This window comes from Chroicocephalus ridibundus, chromosome 20 (assembly GCF_963924245.1).
Source record: "Chroicocephalus ridibundus chromosome 20, bChrRid1.1, whole genome shotgun sequence".
Taxonomy (NCBI): Eukaryota; Metazoa; Chordata; class Aves; order Charadriiformes; family Laridae; genus Chroicocephalus; species Chroicocephalus ridibundus.
Genome location: NC_086303.1, coordinates 1,547,160 through 1,564,324, shown reverse-complemented (window position 1 = coordinate 1,564,324; position 17,165 = coordinate 1,547,160). Strand labels below are relative to the sequence as shown.

The 17,165-nt window shown below is 42.9% G+C and overlaps 1 protein-coding gene across 5 annotated transcripts in view; it reads left to right on the top strand.

Annotated features, from left to right (window-relative positions):
- CEPT1 (choline/ethanolamine phosphotransferase 1) overlaps positions 1–17,165 on the top strand; it is a 33,724-nt gene that overhangs the window by 1,304 nt on the left and 15,255 nt on the right. For 2 of the 5 annotated variants that reach the window (XM_063356443.1, XM_063356444.1), the window contains exons 2-4: positions 1,825–2,226; positions 5,977–6,124; positions 7,123–7,264. In XM_063356443.1, coding sequence (XP_063212513.1) covers positions 1,831–2,226; positions 5,977–6,124; positions 7,123–7,264 — 686 coding nt within the window. In that variant the 5' untranslated portion in view covers positions 1,825–1,830. The other 3 variants (XM_063356441.1, XM_063356442.1, XM_063356440.1) reach the window with 3 other exon arrangements.

The following is a 17,165-nucleotide window of genomic DNA, read 5'->3' as shown; positions in this document are numbered from 1 at the left end:
CCGCTGCCCCCGCCCACCTCCTTTCCGGCCGTCGCAAAAGGGGCGTAAAAGCGCCGCCCGGTGCGGGGAGACTGAGGTAAATGCCGGGTTTTTTCCTCGGCGTCGGGCGGGAGGTGAGGGGATGGGGGACTATTCTCTGGGCTCTGCGCGCTCCCCCTGGGCGGGACGGGGTTCCCGAAGGAGCGGGGCGCCGTGTGGGCGAGGGGGGAAGGTCCTTGAGGTCGGGCCTGGGCCTGTGGTGCGGGCCGGGCCGGGGGCTGGGGTACCCTCGCCCGGCCTGGGTGCGGGTGGGTCCTGGCCGCCCCCGAGCCTGCCGCCTGCGGGCTGGGGGCGAAGCGGTTGGCTGGGCCGAGGGGTGCCCTTGTGTTCCCTCCCCTCCCTCGGGTGTTTGCCGGCGAGCAGCCAGGCCCGGGTGAAAGTCCTGCGGAAGCCGGGCAGTGTGGGGTTGTTTGTTTTGGAGGACAGTCTTTGGTTGTTTTCTCTCCTTGGGGAGAGCAACCCTTAGGAAGAGGGGAAAAGCGTATAGTTTTCTGCTTTGGAGCTAATTTTTCTGGTCATCCTGGACAACACCCACAGGGACCTCCTGGGTGACTAAGTCTAATTTTCTGATAAACGAATGGATGCAGGTCTTCCTGCTCCTAAACTTATCAAGTTCCTGCATGAGCGAGGCCCTGTTTGCCGCCCCTCTCCTCACCTCTCACTGTCTGGGCTTTCTGAGGCTGGCTTTTCACTATCAGAAATTGCCTTAATTAAGCTGTGGAGGGTGGAAATGAGAGCACTTGTTCTTATGCCAGTATTGACCTTTGATTTACATGGTTCATTTTCCCTACCTGGTATGTGCCTTGCTGATGGCTTTGGTGATAGCTGTCATCTTCCCCTCTCCAGCTTCATTCTAGACTTAACAGCTAGTTGATGGTTTGTTTTTTTGTTTCTGGTTGGCTCTGTCAAGATAAGTAGCAAGCTTCTCTTTTTGATCTCCTTTCTCTATTGCTTCTCCTGCAGTTCATGTGGAGAATTGTGTTTCTAGTCACCTGCCTTCAAGGGAGACAGAACATTGCGAGGGTCCTTGTTTGCACTGGAGCTGTTGTTCCTGACCCTGTGTTTTCTTTCCGCAGCTGCCTCGTGCTGCTGTGTGCAGGCTGTCTGTGACCAGTTAAAGGTCTCTAGCTCCTGCATGGTTTTTGCATATCTTAAAAGCTGACTAGACAACGAGCTTTTAGATGAGCTGGGTTAAATTTGGAGAAGAAAAAAGCCACAGCAAAACTGAAATAAGGAACAACGATCTGAAAAAAAGCTTATAACTGCTTTTAGGTGGTTGTTCAGCTTCACCAAAGAGGCAAATCTGCTTCAAACAAGTTAAACTAAAAACACTATGCATACAGAGAAATCTTTAGTGCCGTCAATTGATAAGCTAAAGTGGTGTATGTCTGTGACATACAGCTAGCTCTCCTGTGAGAGCTGGGAGGGGACTGACTGTGCCTTAGTCTGTAACATAAGTCAGTGGTGTGGTTTAAGTTTCTACTGCTGATGAAATTTAGGTGCTGGCGGCAGGATATTTGCTTCACTAGGCAGCAAAGAAAGTAAACAAGTGCAACTTACTGTTTTATAACTGCATTGAGAGCACTTGTTTGTTTTTTTGGTTGTTTTTTTTTCCCCTCAGCAATTCTCCAAATCCCTTTCTTTTGTAAGGGAGAGCTCTTATAAAATGTTGGTTTGCTGGTGGCAGATGAAAGGCTCCTTAGAGCAGCACCTAGAAACTTCTGGTATCTTAAAATCTCATTTGTGCGCTTCACCTTCATTATGTTGCAACCCTTTATGTTGCAGGATCTTATGATTCTCCGTAACAGCTGCTACCTGCCAAATAAAAATTCCGAGGCCGCCCAATCCATGAGTGGGCATCGAAACATAAAGAGGCGATGTGGGGAGTCGCACCTGGAGTCCCCTGCGGGCTGCGGTCATGGTCCTGCTGCTGGATGCGTGTTAAGCAAACTAGTTCAGTTGCCTACACCTCCCCTGTCAAAGCATCAGCTGAAACGGTTAGAAGAACACAAATATCAGAGTGCCGGACGATCCCTGCTTGAACCCCTAATGCAAGGTTACTGGGAATGGTTAGTTGGAAGAGTTCCAGCCTGGATTGCCCCAAATCTGATCACCATCATTGGACTGTTAATAAATATATTTACAACTCTGCTATTAGTATATTACTGCCCAACAGCTACAGAACAGGTAAGTTATGGAGCTCGGACAATCTTTGTTCGTAGTTACTGTCATCTAGTAGCAGCTGGCACTGTTTTCTGGTGGGTCCTCGTCTTTGTGGAGAACTGTTTCTTGTTGATCAGCCCGCAGGTCTCATACATTTAAGCTAATCTCTATAAATGTGTGTGCCTCTGCATGAGTGCTTGCATGCCAAAAGAGCATGGCATGTGTGGATTCTGGGGTTAGCACACTGCTGGCTGAGTGAAACAGTGGTTCCTCTGGCCAATGTGCATGGTATGAAATGGGGTTTAGAACCAAAATAGCTGTTGCAGTCACAGCTGTGAAGGACCTGCTGCATGAAAGCTGCAGCCCCACAAGGCTTGAGCTCGTGTGCAGACAATTAAGAAATAGATTTGTAGCTGTCTTCCTTGCATGGCATGTGGGATTTTTGCCTGTTTACTTTCTCTGCTTGTGACTGGGTTAGTCACCTTCAGGCTTCTGATCTAGAGTTACCACACAACAAGAAGTGCAAGGTGACTCGATTGGCAGCAAGCTGAGCCTGCCTGCGAGCCCAGCTAGAGTTGCAACACAGTGAGGAACCTGAGCTCAGAGACAGGACCGAGCTCCAAAGTGGTGCAGCTTGGGAGATCGAGGCCGGCTGCTTCCTCTGTGGCTGGGGTGACTAAACCCCGCTTACTAAAATAAAGAAACACCTTTCTTCATCCCGCCGGGGCCTTGGCAGTTCATGTTACCAGGCAGCTCAGATCAGGACCCTGGGTACAGCGTGTTAGGAGCTGTGGGAACACGACGTTGTCTTCTTGAGCAGCATGCTGCCTGAGTAGCCCATCCTGAGAGAAGGCTGGATAAAAGTCAGTAGTTTTTTCTGTGTTTTTTTTTTTCTCAACACGCTAAAAGCTGCTGACCTGTCCTCAGGAGAACCGTCTTAACTTCCTGTAATTCCTGGTTTCAGGGGTACAAAAGTCTGTACAAGGCATTTCAAGTTACTAGTTTCAAAGACTTTTCTTTCTTACTAGAATTACCTCATAAGGCACTTAAACTTTCATTTTTGTGCACTGGAAAAGTTTTGTCACTTGAATGTTGACTCTTGAAAGCTGAAAAAGCTTCTAAGTACTGAAAAAGGGAATAATTTGGTACAGGAAATGTATTACATGTCAAACAAGTTCTAGCTTTTAAAAATATCTAAACTCCTTTGTAAGCAAGCCTCCCAAGTTAGGTTGGGAAAACACTTTGTAGTCAAGCAGCATGCAGGTTGTTTCCACCCAGACTCTAAAAACCCCATGTCGGTTGGCACGTTGAACACTCTGCGTCCCTGTTCCAGAGATGACATAGTAAAGGGATGTTTGCCTCTTCTGGAAACCTGTTGAAATAGATAGCTTCACGTTTACTTACAGAATTTGGCAGGTGTAAGATAAAAAGCGGATATTAAGTTTGAGCAGTGAATACTTGGAGCAGCTCCTTCCTTTTTCAGACAATGGCATTGTTGTATGGCTTGGCTGTAACTTGCTGCTTACACTCGTAGCAGTATTACGTGGGGGCTGAGGCTCTGAAATCCAGTTCAATAGGGAGCTTTCAACATGTCTCTATTCCAGCAACTTAGCAGCTAGTGAACTCAGCAGGCCGCTGAACCAGAGCATAATTTAAAATTTAGCGTACAGCTGTATTTTGGTTAGTAATTAAACTTCTGAAGTATGCACTAAGCTACACTCGGAGCATCAGAAAGTCATAGCGTTAGCTGTAGCCTGCTGTATTAAAACACTGGTTTGTGTTTAACAGTTTGAGGGTTACTTTGTGCAAATGAATGAGATTGTCTTCTCACTTCAGCTGGAAAATAACTTTCTGCTGAGGTAGGTTTCAGCCTGATCTGATTTGCCATATGGCACCGCAGCCCTGCGTGCTGGCACGCCAGGGAGGATGCCATCTTGGCAGTGGAGCTGTAAGCCTGTGCTTTTTAAGTGTCAAGTAGCTGTCTGGGAAGAAAATGGGGCTTTGAAATTCCAGAAACAGAATTTTTTTTTTTTCCGAAAGCAGTATTGCTTTCAGATGTAAATCGTCTTTTCCTTGTAGCTCAGTCTTAGTTCTGCTTTTCTCAAAACCGACTTGTCTCTTCTTGGTGATGAAAGGTGTAGCCAAGGGAATGTGGCTATCACTTGCAGCCTCACTGGTAGCCAAAAAGAAAATGAGATACAAATAGTTCTGTTGCGTGCTTAGCTGGGAGGACCCCAGCTAGCAAAGTGCTGAACAATGGAATGGTACCCGAATTTTTGTTTAAAAAACCAAAAAGGTTTGGAGAGGAGGGCGAGCTGTGAAATTTTATGCAGATACAAGTAATATCTAAGTGGAAACACCTACACTGGTAATGGAAGTAGTGGTTAAGAAAGAAGAGGAGCCGGCAGTCTGATTATTTTGTTTTTAAGTTTATAGAGGGAAAATTGCATGACACTGGAAGATAACTTAAACCTTGTGTATAAAAAGTCTATCCATAAAAAATAGAAATATCATCATAGGATGGAATTCCGTGGCATCAAAGCCTTGTCTAAATGTGATGCTCTGCTTTTGGGTGACATGTTTTCCCCCTTAACTCTCGTCTTTTGCCGGTTTGTATAGACACATTGCTAAAAGCAGAGCATGCTGCCAGCTTTCGAGGCAGGAAGAACTGTTTTAGTAAAATGCAGTAGCAGGAACAATGGAAGCTGTAGAAAGAATATATTTAAGTTGATGTGCTACGAATGAATCATGGTTGCGTAGCTCAGAAGAAGCTGGACTTTAGAGATTTACGAGAGGCAAGTCAGCTTGCTTAGCTGTATTTGGACTTTATTGGCGTGGTCTGTAAAATACAGCTGCTCATAAATGCCCACTTTTATAAAGTGTCAAATATGAAGATTGCAAAATATCCAATAATACCTGTTTTATGGCTGTGTAAACTGAGACAGACTAATGGCAGCCCTCTGGCTTTTGTGGCAATAATGGTTTATGCTTCAAATACTAAAAAAAGCTTGAACTGTAGTGTTTGGTCTAGCAGGGATTTGGTGTCATTTGTATTTCTGTAGAAATAAATTGCTATACAGGATATGAATATTAAGTGTTGTTAACCTGGATTTGGCAAGGCTGCTGTTACCTAGTAATAGAAAAACCAGTTGGTGATGGAGGTGCTGTACTGCAGAGCCCTGAAGCTTTACAGATCTCTGAAAATAAAATAGTTTGAACTCAGACTCTGAAAGTTTGAGTGCTTTGCAGTGACATAGTTCTCGAGCAGCACGGCAGGCTGGTCATACCCTGTACTTGGCAGTGGTTTAGTACGTGACACCTCCTTGAAGTCTTGTGAAGATGAGCTCAGTGTTTGTGACACAGTTGCAGATTTTGGGGTCTAAGAAAGTGTTTCAGTTTCTAAGTCACTTGGACAACTTACAAATACCCCTACAGGAAAGAGAAGCCAGACAAGAACTTAATTGTGCACCATGTTGCAGATGTAGTACTATAATTTTTTTCAGATGTACAGCGGAGCTTCCTGCTTTAGAAAATATGCTGTAGCTATTAATCTAAGCTAATAACACTCGTCACTGTTCTATTTACATTTCACATGTCATAACCCCCTCTGCCTGTCCCTGCAAGGACCAGCTACTGAAAGGTCCCTGCATGGCACGAGGAAGTGCGTGCAAATGAAAAACTACCATGTGAAAGTGTAAGATAGTTCAACTTAAGGCTTTTCTTCTTTTAAGGTTTAAAAAAAGCTTTTATTCTCATTGACTGTTTCTTTCTTAGGCACCTCCCTGGGCATACATTGCTTGTGCATGTGGCCTTTTCATCTACCAGTCTCTGGATGCCATAGACGGAAAACAAGCAAGAAGGACAAATAGCAGTACTCCGTTAGGAGAACTTTTTGATCATGGCTGTGATTCGCTTTCCACAGGTATCGTCATTTTTAATTGAAGTATGAGGATTAAATAACTCTATCTCAGGGGTCAAATCTGAAATACAGAAAATTGCTTCTTTACTGAAGAAGAGGACAGCTAATATTGGTGAATGTATCACTTTTCAGTCAACTTCTTTCCGTAGACAGTACCCTTGATCAACTGAATGTCCTCTCTTGTATTACACTGAAAAACATTAAGCATGTGACTAATTCCGTCTGAGCCAGAAGTTGTCTGTTTATGCCTTATCAGAGTCTTGCTTCTACAAAAATTCCTGTAAGAAGTTGTCAAAATGCTCTTCTGTATTATTTTAGAATGATGCTAGATAGAGCGCTTGCAAGACAGGTATGAAGCCTGAACCATGGGACGGTAGAAGTCTGAGTTTAAGATTAGAATCAGCAAGATCAGTTCCTTTCTAGGGAGGTAGAGCTCATCGAGCCAGCTGGAAGCTTAACGCCATTGCAAAAGCACGATTGGATGCTTTTGGTTACTTTAATTCAAAAGCTCTTATGCTTTAAATATTTATGAATACTTTATCAAAGTCATGTATTTAAAGGGGGGGAAGTATAGATACCTTGAGTTTTGAATGACAGAACTTGGATTTTCTTAATGACTTAATAAAGATTCAGAAAGTGAGGAAAAATATGTCCAGCAAACTTTGGATGTGTGAGAAAACCCCAAAACTCTGGCCGGAGGCTCCAATTGCATAAATCACTCAAGGGCCTTCATGTCTAATCCCATTAAGTTAAATGAAAATGACTAAACCCCTCAATACCGGGGACTTCTGATAACTGATACAAACTTAAATATATGCTTTACAGTCTGTACTTTTTTAAAAAGGAAGTGTTAATGTCTTATGTCTGTGAAATAAACCACATCAGGATACCTTCACGCTGTCTCTCCTTCTCTGGGTCCTTTTGTTAGATTTGTTTCTGATAGGGTTCTTTACACGCATCACACTTTATCTTTTTACTATGTGACTGATTTTCTCCTGCAGTCTTTGTGGTTTTGGGAACTTGTATTGCTGTGCAGCTGGGAACGAACCCTGACTGGATGTTCTTTTGTTGTTTTGCTGGAACATTCATGTTTTACTGCGCACATTGGCAGACGTACGTCTCTGGAACGTTGCGCTTTGGCATGTAAGTACCTTGGCTGAAAATAAAACTGAAAGTTAGGCTGCTTTCCTGTCTAGTTGCACTTTATGTGATTGTAGTTCGGGTCTTTAGAGCAGTAGTAAACCGTTTATATTCATGTATATATACACATTTAGAGCTTGTGGCAGCTACTACCTGTTGAATCCACAATTAATACTGAAAGTTACTTTGCTTGTTGTAGGAGTAATAAAATATCCTTTTGTCATATTAGTTAATTAGGAGCTTCTGCGGTGATTTCCTGTATTTGTGTTTAAAGTACTTGGTGTTTCATCCCCAAGAACGGTCAGCTTTTGTCAGATGGTGGCAGTCTGGCTTTGGTATTCATTTACCTGCCTACCTCTTGATATGGTTTGACTTGTGATGATGGATAGTTAATCTTCATTATTAACCATAATTCTTAAAATATAGTGTATTAATTGACATTGTGCCTACAATTTAAAGTTCTGAATCTCTTTTAGTTAGTGTAGACCGTGGTTCTGTCAATAATGGGACCAAAATGGCAATACCAACAAAGTCGAAAGCTTAAATGCCGTTTACTGCGGGGTGAGGGTACGTGGGGAAACAGAACACAAGGACTCGGTGGGCTGTGGGATTCACTAGCTTTAATGTGGAAATGTACGTTTGTTCTATGTTTGATTCATAGATCTAACATGTATTTTGAGTAAATATGCCGCGGAATGATTTTGCACCTGGAAACCTCTGAAATCTGTCCTTAATTTGTACGGGATTTGGAAACCGTGCTAAAACATGCACCATTTATTCAGTCTACTGTTATTGATCTATAGATACCCAGATACTGCCAAAACAGTACAATTTTGAACCTCTTATCTATAATGGCTCTTATTGACAGAATACTAATGCAGATTCTCTTGAGAAACTTTTGTGTTTCTGCTCAAAAATAAAAGAGGGCAGAGAAATGTCCAATATCTATTGGAGGAAGAAAAGAAAAAAAAAAAATCTAGACCCCTATTGTAATCCTGACTACACCAAAGCAGGCAGAGTAGTTTCAGTCAATTCTGGTACTTAAACCTTTAAAGTAAGATGTCTGCCTCAAATCCTGTAATGTTTTAGGCTTCTCACTTTCATGCTGTACCGAAGGTCTCAATACTGAATGTCTCTAGCTCCCTTTGAACTTTACGGGGTCCTGGTAACTGAGGTTTTTCTGTTACCAATCAAAGAACACAAAAACCCCCAACCTTGGCATGTGCTTGACTTTACAGATGCAAATATTAAAACCACCCGGTTTGCTTTTGTGGTGAATGCTCCTGGTATTGTCTGGAACTCTTGCTTTTTGCTTTTGTTGAGGAGTCTTTATATTTTGGAGACAGCATTTTGTAGAAGATCCTATTGTTCTGCATGGCCCTGTACTATGAGAATTTGATGATCCATCGATATGTAGCTAATGTAGAGGAGGCAATAAGCACACAAATGTATGTGTATCATTATTTCAGATAATGGACAGCACTCTATAGTGAACACATTTGTTTCTTCATTTGCCCTGTGTCATAAGGTTAATAGACTGGCATAAGCTGACGTTCATTTCTATGGGAAAAACTCAGATTATTTATCCAGTTAATTGATTCTCACTGCTTGATAGTATTTTTTTTTCCTGAAGCTTTCATTTCACCAATCATAAAACTGAAAAAAAGTCTGTATTTTATCTGCCCTCTCAGATTCACGGGAGTGCACAGGCTTAGATATTCTTACTCCTGAATAAGTGGAATCAGAGACAGCTATTGAAAGGAGCCAAAAAGGTCTTAATGCACAGGAGCTTTTTCCTGTCTGTGTATCCTACGTAGTAACTCTGTCGAAAACACAGAGGGGGCTGTGAAAAGTAGTGGCGTTTAGGAAACATGTCAGCATTTCTGAATTGCCTTCCATTCCAAAGAGCCAGGAAAGAGCACACAGTTGGTTATCACTTACTGTCTTTCTGTGGTGAGACTATGTTCAAGAAATCGTATTTCATTACAGACATCAGCTCAATAAGCAAACTGGAAATGGCTCAGAAGAGGAGCAGACTGCTAAAGGGCGAGATTAATATTTTACTCCTTACACACAGCTCAAACTTGAACAGTGAAATGCATTATCAACTTGGCTTGCTGAAAAAGTCCATTGTCTTAAAAAAAAAAGATAAATTAGCGTGTCAAATTAAGTGTATGCTTGCAGAACAGAATGTCTGATTGGTATGTGCTGTTACTGTACCAGCCTTGATATCCCACCGAGGCTGTGCAGAGTGCACTTTGAGTCAGACTCGATCTGTAGAGCGGGAGTGTTCACCCTGAGGGAGGAGGAAATGGAATCGCTTCTGCTAAATTCCTGTGGAATATTGCAGGTGGAGTAGGAAAGGTATTACTTTAATTGTGCCCAATTACTGAATACATCAGCTGTGCTGGTTTTTTCTTCCCACTGGCAACTGCGGGGAGCTGCCCTGCACTGCTCTAGCGTTGCAGGATAATCAGTTGAGATGGTCAGGCCCTGTGATCTCTCTCCATCTTTAAATGCTCATAGAATTTTATTAGATCTTGGCAGCTGATGCTGACTTCTCAAAAAGCAACTTGAGTTGCTTGAATAGCTCAAAAAAAATAGCTAGAGGTCAGTATTGCCTAAAAATTCCCCATGAGGAAGCAGGAAGTGTCTCAAAGCAAGTTGGGCTGGCTGCAGCAGAAGTCACTGTAAGTAACATCAAGAGTCAAAGGCAGCGGGGAACAGCACGGATAGTCTCCTATGCACGAGTTTTGTTCAAGAACAAATACCCGACCTGGGAATGGGCTTGTGAAAGAGCAGGAATATACTGCACATCTGAAGAAATAAAATGGTGATTCTGAATTGCAGCAAAAAATTCAATATTAAAGCAGTCCAAACGCTTTGTTCTCCTGTTCTGGTTTTCAGCACAGTAACTGGTTTATCTGGATTGCGGACTGGCTGTGCTGCAATACAGAATGAGCTTTGTTTTGGGCTTAGTCTTGTGTGGGTGCAGCTGTGCCATAACTGGGGCATCTCTGGTTTGGAAAAAGTGCATTTTCTGCTGCTTATCACAAAAATCAAACTGGGAAGCCTCAATGGACTTCTGCATCTCCATGTGGAAACGATCTAGTACTTCAGGAACACAGTGCAGAAACTGGAACCATTAGGGAACATGGTGCACAAACCCTGAAGGCAATCTGCCTGCCATTAGCTGGAGCCCAGTTGGAATTATTAGCTCTGGGGTTCTTCCAGATCTAAACTTACTCCACTTGGATTCAATACTGCCCCTGCTCGCTGTTGTGGCTTCTAGGAGCCCATAAGATGCCTGTATTGGTGCAGGTTCAGTGCTGGATCTGACCTTAGAAGGTCAGCGCACAGACAGTTGGACTCGGCGGGAGCTGCCTCACATCCAGGATGGTTGGAAGCGGAGCTGGAGCTATTAGTCTCTGTCAGATCGGAGCTGGGTTCTGCATTGCAACCTGACTGTTGTCTTAAGAGATGTGAGACACGGCACTGCACAGGTAAAGACATCGTACGCTTGGCTGTGCTGGACTCGGGGAGGTGCTGAGTCCTATTTTAAAAACCCAGTGGGCGCTCCTCGAGGGTCCACCCGGAGATGTGCGCCATGGTCTCCAGCATTTCTCCTGCAAGTTATTGCATTATCTGGTTTATCCCAACCTGTCTTAATTGAAATACGGAAAGTTGGCAATAGTAGAAATTACAAGGGTGGGTGGGTGTGGGTGTGTGTGTATATATATATATACACACACACACAATGAGATGGAAATTAGTTTCTAAGGATGCTTCATAAGGCATATTGGTAAACAGTGAGAGGAAGTTTTCCGTTCTTACCAGCTTTCATATAACTGAAAAGTTAAAAAAGTTACTTCACTGTTTGGATAAGAGTCCTTAGAGAAAGCAAAAGCTTTCAGGCTGTCTAACAAAACAGCTGTTATTGAGGAATGTTGGAGAATTTGGGAGAACATTCTCGTTCAGTGACACTGTGGCAGTTGTCCATAAGCAAGGGCCCGCTTGCTAATGGGTTGGTTTAGGAAGGGAAGGTTAATTTGGTGAACCTTCGGAGCCTGCTTGCCAGTACTACCACTGGGGTATAAAGGGGAGATTAATAAATGAGGCCAGCAGCTGAAATGAAGCCTTCCTCTTTAGCGGTGAGGGAGTCAGCGTGTTGTCTTGGACAGACAATTCACACCAAATACCAAAACACAGAGATGGAAACCTTCCAAGTCAAAGTTTAGCACATTGAGTTCTTGCTCTTGGGAACAGCTTCAGGATTAGGGTAGGAGATAAGCAGTAATCTCCACGATTATAGGGCTTAAAACTTTCAATTTTATGAGGTTTTTCCAGCTCTTCTTCAAGAACTTTAACACCTTAGTTATTTGCAGAGGAAGGTCTGAAGCTCAGTAGAGTCTCTCTTGCTGTCAGAGGGGAATTAGTTTCCCTTCGCTTGCAAGAAGTATATGGTGAAGTATCGCTGTGGTGGGTGTTAAGTTTGCTGCTTGCAGCCTGCCGCCTTCTGCGTGCTTCAGCCACTCATTGCCGCCCCTCAGCGTTTCTCCACCGCTTGGTGTGTGTCATAGAAATATGTGCAAGTGCCTTGCTATAGCAATAATACCTACAGCCGAAATTGCCGAGGGCTGACGTAAATGATCAGGGGTTTTTCCACATCGTGATCCTCTTCCTCCTCCTTTCCCTCTCACAAGTCCCTTAACAGCGTTTTAAAGCAGGACCCAAGCAGTCACATGCAGAGATGCTGCTGCTGATTTTTCTGCCTTTATCATTGAAAGATGTTCTTGCTGCGGTGTGAAATGGTGAGCTTCACCGTGATGCCACAGGCTTCACCCCGTTATCAGATCTGCACAACTTTTAATCTATGTTAATGAGCAGCAAAAGGAAAAATTTAGGTATCATCTTGAATGTATTACAACAAGGAAAGGAAGAAAGCTTATGGCTCACTTTTAATATTATTTTAACCTCAAGATGAATTTCCTGTAGGTGGAAATAGTTTTAATTTGCTTACGCTTTTCTTTTTCTGTGCGGTTATTCATGCTATTGGTATTTCATTACGTCCAAGTGAAAATGCTGGATTGGAATGAGTTAAGATTAAACTCCGTAATAACCTTTAAAACGAAGCATTTGGACTTTTAGCATGTGACTCTCAAGCCTTTTTCTCTTGTGTTGTGATGATGAACATTCTTTCCTTGCTGCAGTGGCTCCCCTAAGAAAACAATGCTTTGTCTCATGCTCGGATTCGTAGTTCATTGCCCAGCCTGAGTAATCCCCCTTGCACGCTTGGTGGATGGGGATGAGACAGATGGAAGAATCATCATTTCTCAGACCCGAGTGCTGCTGCGCAGAGTTATTAAACAGCAGACGTATCCCCTTGAGTTTCCCAGCCGCGTAACTTCTGTGCTCTGATGAGGCAAGAGTGTTTTTCTTGTCTTGCTGTGTTTTGCTGCACAGGACTGTTGCCAGGAGTCCTGCGCTGGGGAGGAGGATGGTACATCTCCCCCCCCACCCACCCCCCCTTAGTTTCACACACTATTAAAAAGAAGCTGTATTAGATCAGCTGTATCGGTAGTGATGGACTTGATTTCAGAGCAATCCCCAGTGTAAGTATCTGTTTCCTGTTGTTCTTGGTTGGTTCACTTTCTCAGGAAATCTCTCAATTTTGAATTCAGTCCTTTCGGCTCGCCGTTCTGGACGAGGAAAGAACTGACTGCAGCTGTCTCTAAACTCTGGATCTTGGCCCTTGTAGAGTCTTAACGGCTTGTTTAATCAAACTGGACCTTTTAAAAACTGCACATGGAATGTGCTTAATAAATTAGCCCTGTGAAGAGTATATTCGGGATGCATGACTGATCAATTGCGTGTTAATTGGCTCAAGACTGTTACCAGCTTGATAAGGGACCCCAGCGGAGCAGATGGCATACAAAATAAGACTTGTCGCTGACAACATCTAAGAGTTAAGCACATGCCAAGGTCGATGGCCCCCTCTTAAGCTTTCCCGGACAATGTTTAAAAAATGACTCCACGTCTCAATTACAAATATCACTAGGAGTAACATAGGGGGGGAAAAAAAGAAAAGAAACTGCAGCTGTGCAAAAGTACCAAAGCTGTGTTGTTTGTATGTGTGACTTTCTCTTCCTCTATTCCCTAAAACACCAGATGTTACCTTTTCCAACTCTAGCCTGTATTATGTGCTGTGATAATTAAACCGAGAATGCTTATCAGACTGAAACTCACTGTCCCCTCTCACCAGCATGGGACTGCACCGCGTTACTGCGCTTCTGAGGCTCTGCCGGTGCGAGCACGATGAACTTGGTGTCTCTGATGGACCTTTTTAATCGATTGACGTGTTGCTGGATGGCAGTCTGTGTCCTCCTATTCCAGGCACGCTTTGATAAGCACTGCAATAAACAGGATCTCGGCTACGGCTGAAACTGTTATTGCTCAAATCTTTTTTCTTAACTAGATGGCTTAATGTAATTTTAGTCTGATCGTATTTTAAAATATTTTATATAATTTTTATTTATATGTAACTAAAATACTAAAATATTTTAGTTATAAAACGCTATAAATCTGCATTTTACCATAAGGAATACGTGTGGTATTTGTGGTTCTGTTGGCTACAGCATATTTTTTTTTTCATCCCTCTTTCAGGGATGAAAAATAAACGTATAGAGACCGGAGTTTGGTTGCCACTGAATAGGGTTCCAGAGCTCACTTGACTTGTTTTAGCATTACTTGCCAACGAGCGGCGCGAGCAGGAGGTGCAAATCCCTGCTGTCCCTTAGAGGTGGCAAACGGAAGGTGCCATCTGCGCTTCTGCTCCACAAAAAAATAGGCAGTAGCAGCTTTAGGTGAAGAATTCATAGATGGAGTGTCATTTGGAGATATGAGTATGGGGTAGGGAGATGAGAGGTCCTGAATTGTGTTTAATTATGAATCTTCCTGGGACTGGGAGCAAGGAATCTCATTTGGTTTCCTCATGCACACATCGATGCTTGTGTTTCCCACGCCTTGGAGTGGAACGGTAAATTGCAGAAGCTCTGAATGGAGTTTAAAATACCATGTGGGTTGCGATATTTTTGTTAATTCACTAATACTCATGTTTTGTGGTCATTAATTCCTTTCCTCTAACCTTTAAATGATCTCAACGCTGCACAGTAGTTGTCTGGAGCTTGTGACTGAAGATGTGCTTTAATGGCTCCACTTAACTGAAAGTGCTCAGGAAAATGTTTTGAAATGTTTCTTTCCCTCGCACGTAGATTTGATGTTACGGAGTCTATGCTCTGTACGATAGCAATCCAGCTTCTCACAGGAACTCTGGGGCCCTGGTTCTGGAACTATACGGTAAAGCCAACGTTAATGCTCCCTGGCAGCAATGGCATGGGCTAAGCAGAGACAGCACCTTTGTCATGCACACAGTAACTCGTATCCAAAAAGCATCTTCCTAAGGGTGTTTCACAAGTGCTTTAATACGTGGGGGGAAAAGATGTTTGCGAAGTCTGAATGAGCAGTAAAAATCCGAGCTAACTGGAACTCAATTCTTTTTTTTGAAAGCATCATGTTTTACTTGAAAACAAAGCAAAAAAAAAAAAAAAACCTGCCTGTTAAAGAGAAAAAATTGCTTTAAACATTTCTTTTTATTTTGTCAGAGTTCTGGCTTCACCTAAAAGAAAACCAGGCTTGTGCAGGCAGCTCTGTGAGTGTGGGTGTAGGGTAATTTTGTTGGAACTGCTTCTTGAAACGGTAGAATTTTTGTTGCTGTTTAAATACCTTTCCACCAGAAAAAAAGAATCGCTGGGCTAGTTCAGGGCACTGTATGCTGTGCAATAGCTTAAAAACTCAGCAGTTACTGGTTAAAAATGCCCACTTTGAACAATACCACTTCATCCGTGCAGTCCAGTCGCTTAACTGTGCGTGTAGCTTCGTTGTTAAGTAACTTCATTTCCTGATTGTCTTTTATTTTCAAAATGCTTTTCCTTATGTCTGTGCTAAATATATCCTTTTCCACTCTGGTTTACTACTCTTTGACTTTCTCTTCCTTATTTCAGCTTTTTTAGTAGAGTGCAGATGGGGCGGGGGGGGGGGTGGTGTGTTTCCCTCCCAATAAAATGGGATCATTAACAGTGAGTAAGTTGGGTTCCTCAAAATTTCTCATCGTTTCTAGATTATTCACCAGGAGTTTCTGTTGAAATATTGAGGATATAGGAATAGCTTTCTAGGATAGCCTTCTTAGAACTGCGTCAGATTTTAAATAGAACTGAGATCATTTTTTTTTTTTGGTGGTTTGTTGACATAGTCTTTGTTAAACTTGCATTGATGCAAATTACGCCGTTCTTTTTGGTTGTCTTTTTTTTTTTTTTCTTCATGTAATAGTTCAGCACAATCTCTGCTTTCATGAGGCTATTAGCGAGAGTCCTTAATTACCAGCCCTACTTCAGGTCCAACAATATCAGCAATCTGCTCGATCACGGTGCACGTCATCTCCACCGGCTGCCTCTGACCCTTGGGCGTGCTCTGAGGTAGTCAGATGACATCATTGTTAAATACTTTGTTGACAGTCTATGAAAGGCTGGAAATACTAATTGTCAGGAAATGGTAATGTAGCAAGCGATAACTTGAAAGAAGGAAAAAGCTTAATCAAGATTTTAGGCCATTGTGAGAACAGCGTTATGACTCTGCCCAAGAAGTCACTTGGGGCGAAAAAAATAATGATGATAAAAAAAAAAAAACCAAAAAAACCCCCAAAACCAACAAAAACGCCAACTTAGTACTGAATCATTTGGAACCTTCCCAAGTCGCCTGTTGGCATGATAGTTACGTGAGAGGTTCAGATTCTGTAATGAAAGGGGATTGTTTAAAATAGGTGAGGCCGAATTGCCCCCGCATGGGGGGAGAGGGAGGAGTGGTGCCTCTCTGCAGAGGTGACCTGGAGGTGTCGCTCTGGAGCCCCCCCCATGGTCTCTGCCCGGGGACAGGATGCCTCCGCCATCCCAGAAGAAACGTGTTTTACAAACACTAACAGAATGCCCCGGTATCGCAAAGCCAAGTGCTTGCTTGTGACAAGTCCCCTCACGCGCGCTAATTTTCACCAGTTTTTAGGCATCCTGAATTACAGAATAGACTTAATGACCTTAAAATTCTTGGATGTGTGGTTTCGGATGCCTTCTGGCGTCTTTATTTTTAGGTTTAACTAATAAGTAAAGATGCTGCTGCTTTGAAGCTGCCCACCCAGAACACACAAAGCGTCACGTTTATATTATTCAGTTTGAGATCGGGTGCTCTAGGTTTTTATTTCAGTATCGCACCATCTCTGAGCTGGTTAAGCTACGGGAAATAAGTGTTCGCGCTGCTCTTTTTCATCTGATAGCTGGGCTCATGTGACAAACATCCGTAGTGGGAAAGTATAATAATTTGGCCCTGTCTTGAAAATACTACATCATCTGGCAAAATATGAAGTGAAGAACTTGCAATTCTTGCAAGAGAGATAAACCTTGTGCTTACCCGTGCTGGGTAGTAAGGCTTTTTATTCATCGGAGGGGGAATTCTTAAAAATGTTTCTGAAGTTTGCCTTTAGCCTATGGAGAAATTATTTAAAAGATCACGAAGGCTTTAAACAATGGGGGGGGGAAAAAAAAAAGACTTTTGGGGGGAATGGAAATAAAATGTTAGAGTAATACTGTTCCTAATAATCTTCTATTATGTCAGGATACATAAGTTTGAAAACTAGCGAGCAATCTGCATTCGAGTTTGGCACGAGAAGGAAGGACAAATTAAAGAGTAAAACGTGTTGCCGGGCGTGCAATAAAATCCAAAAAAAAGCTCTTTGAAGCTCTACAGGCGTTCTGCTGCCTTGTGAATTTAGGCAGACAGGGAGCTAGGGATGAAGCGTGCA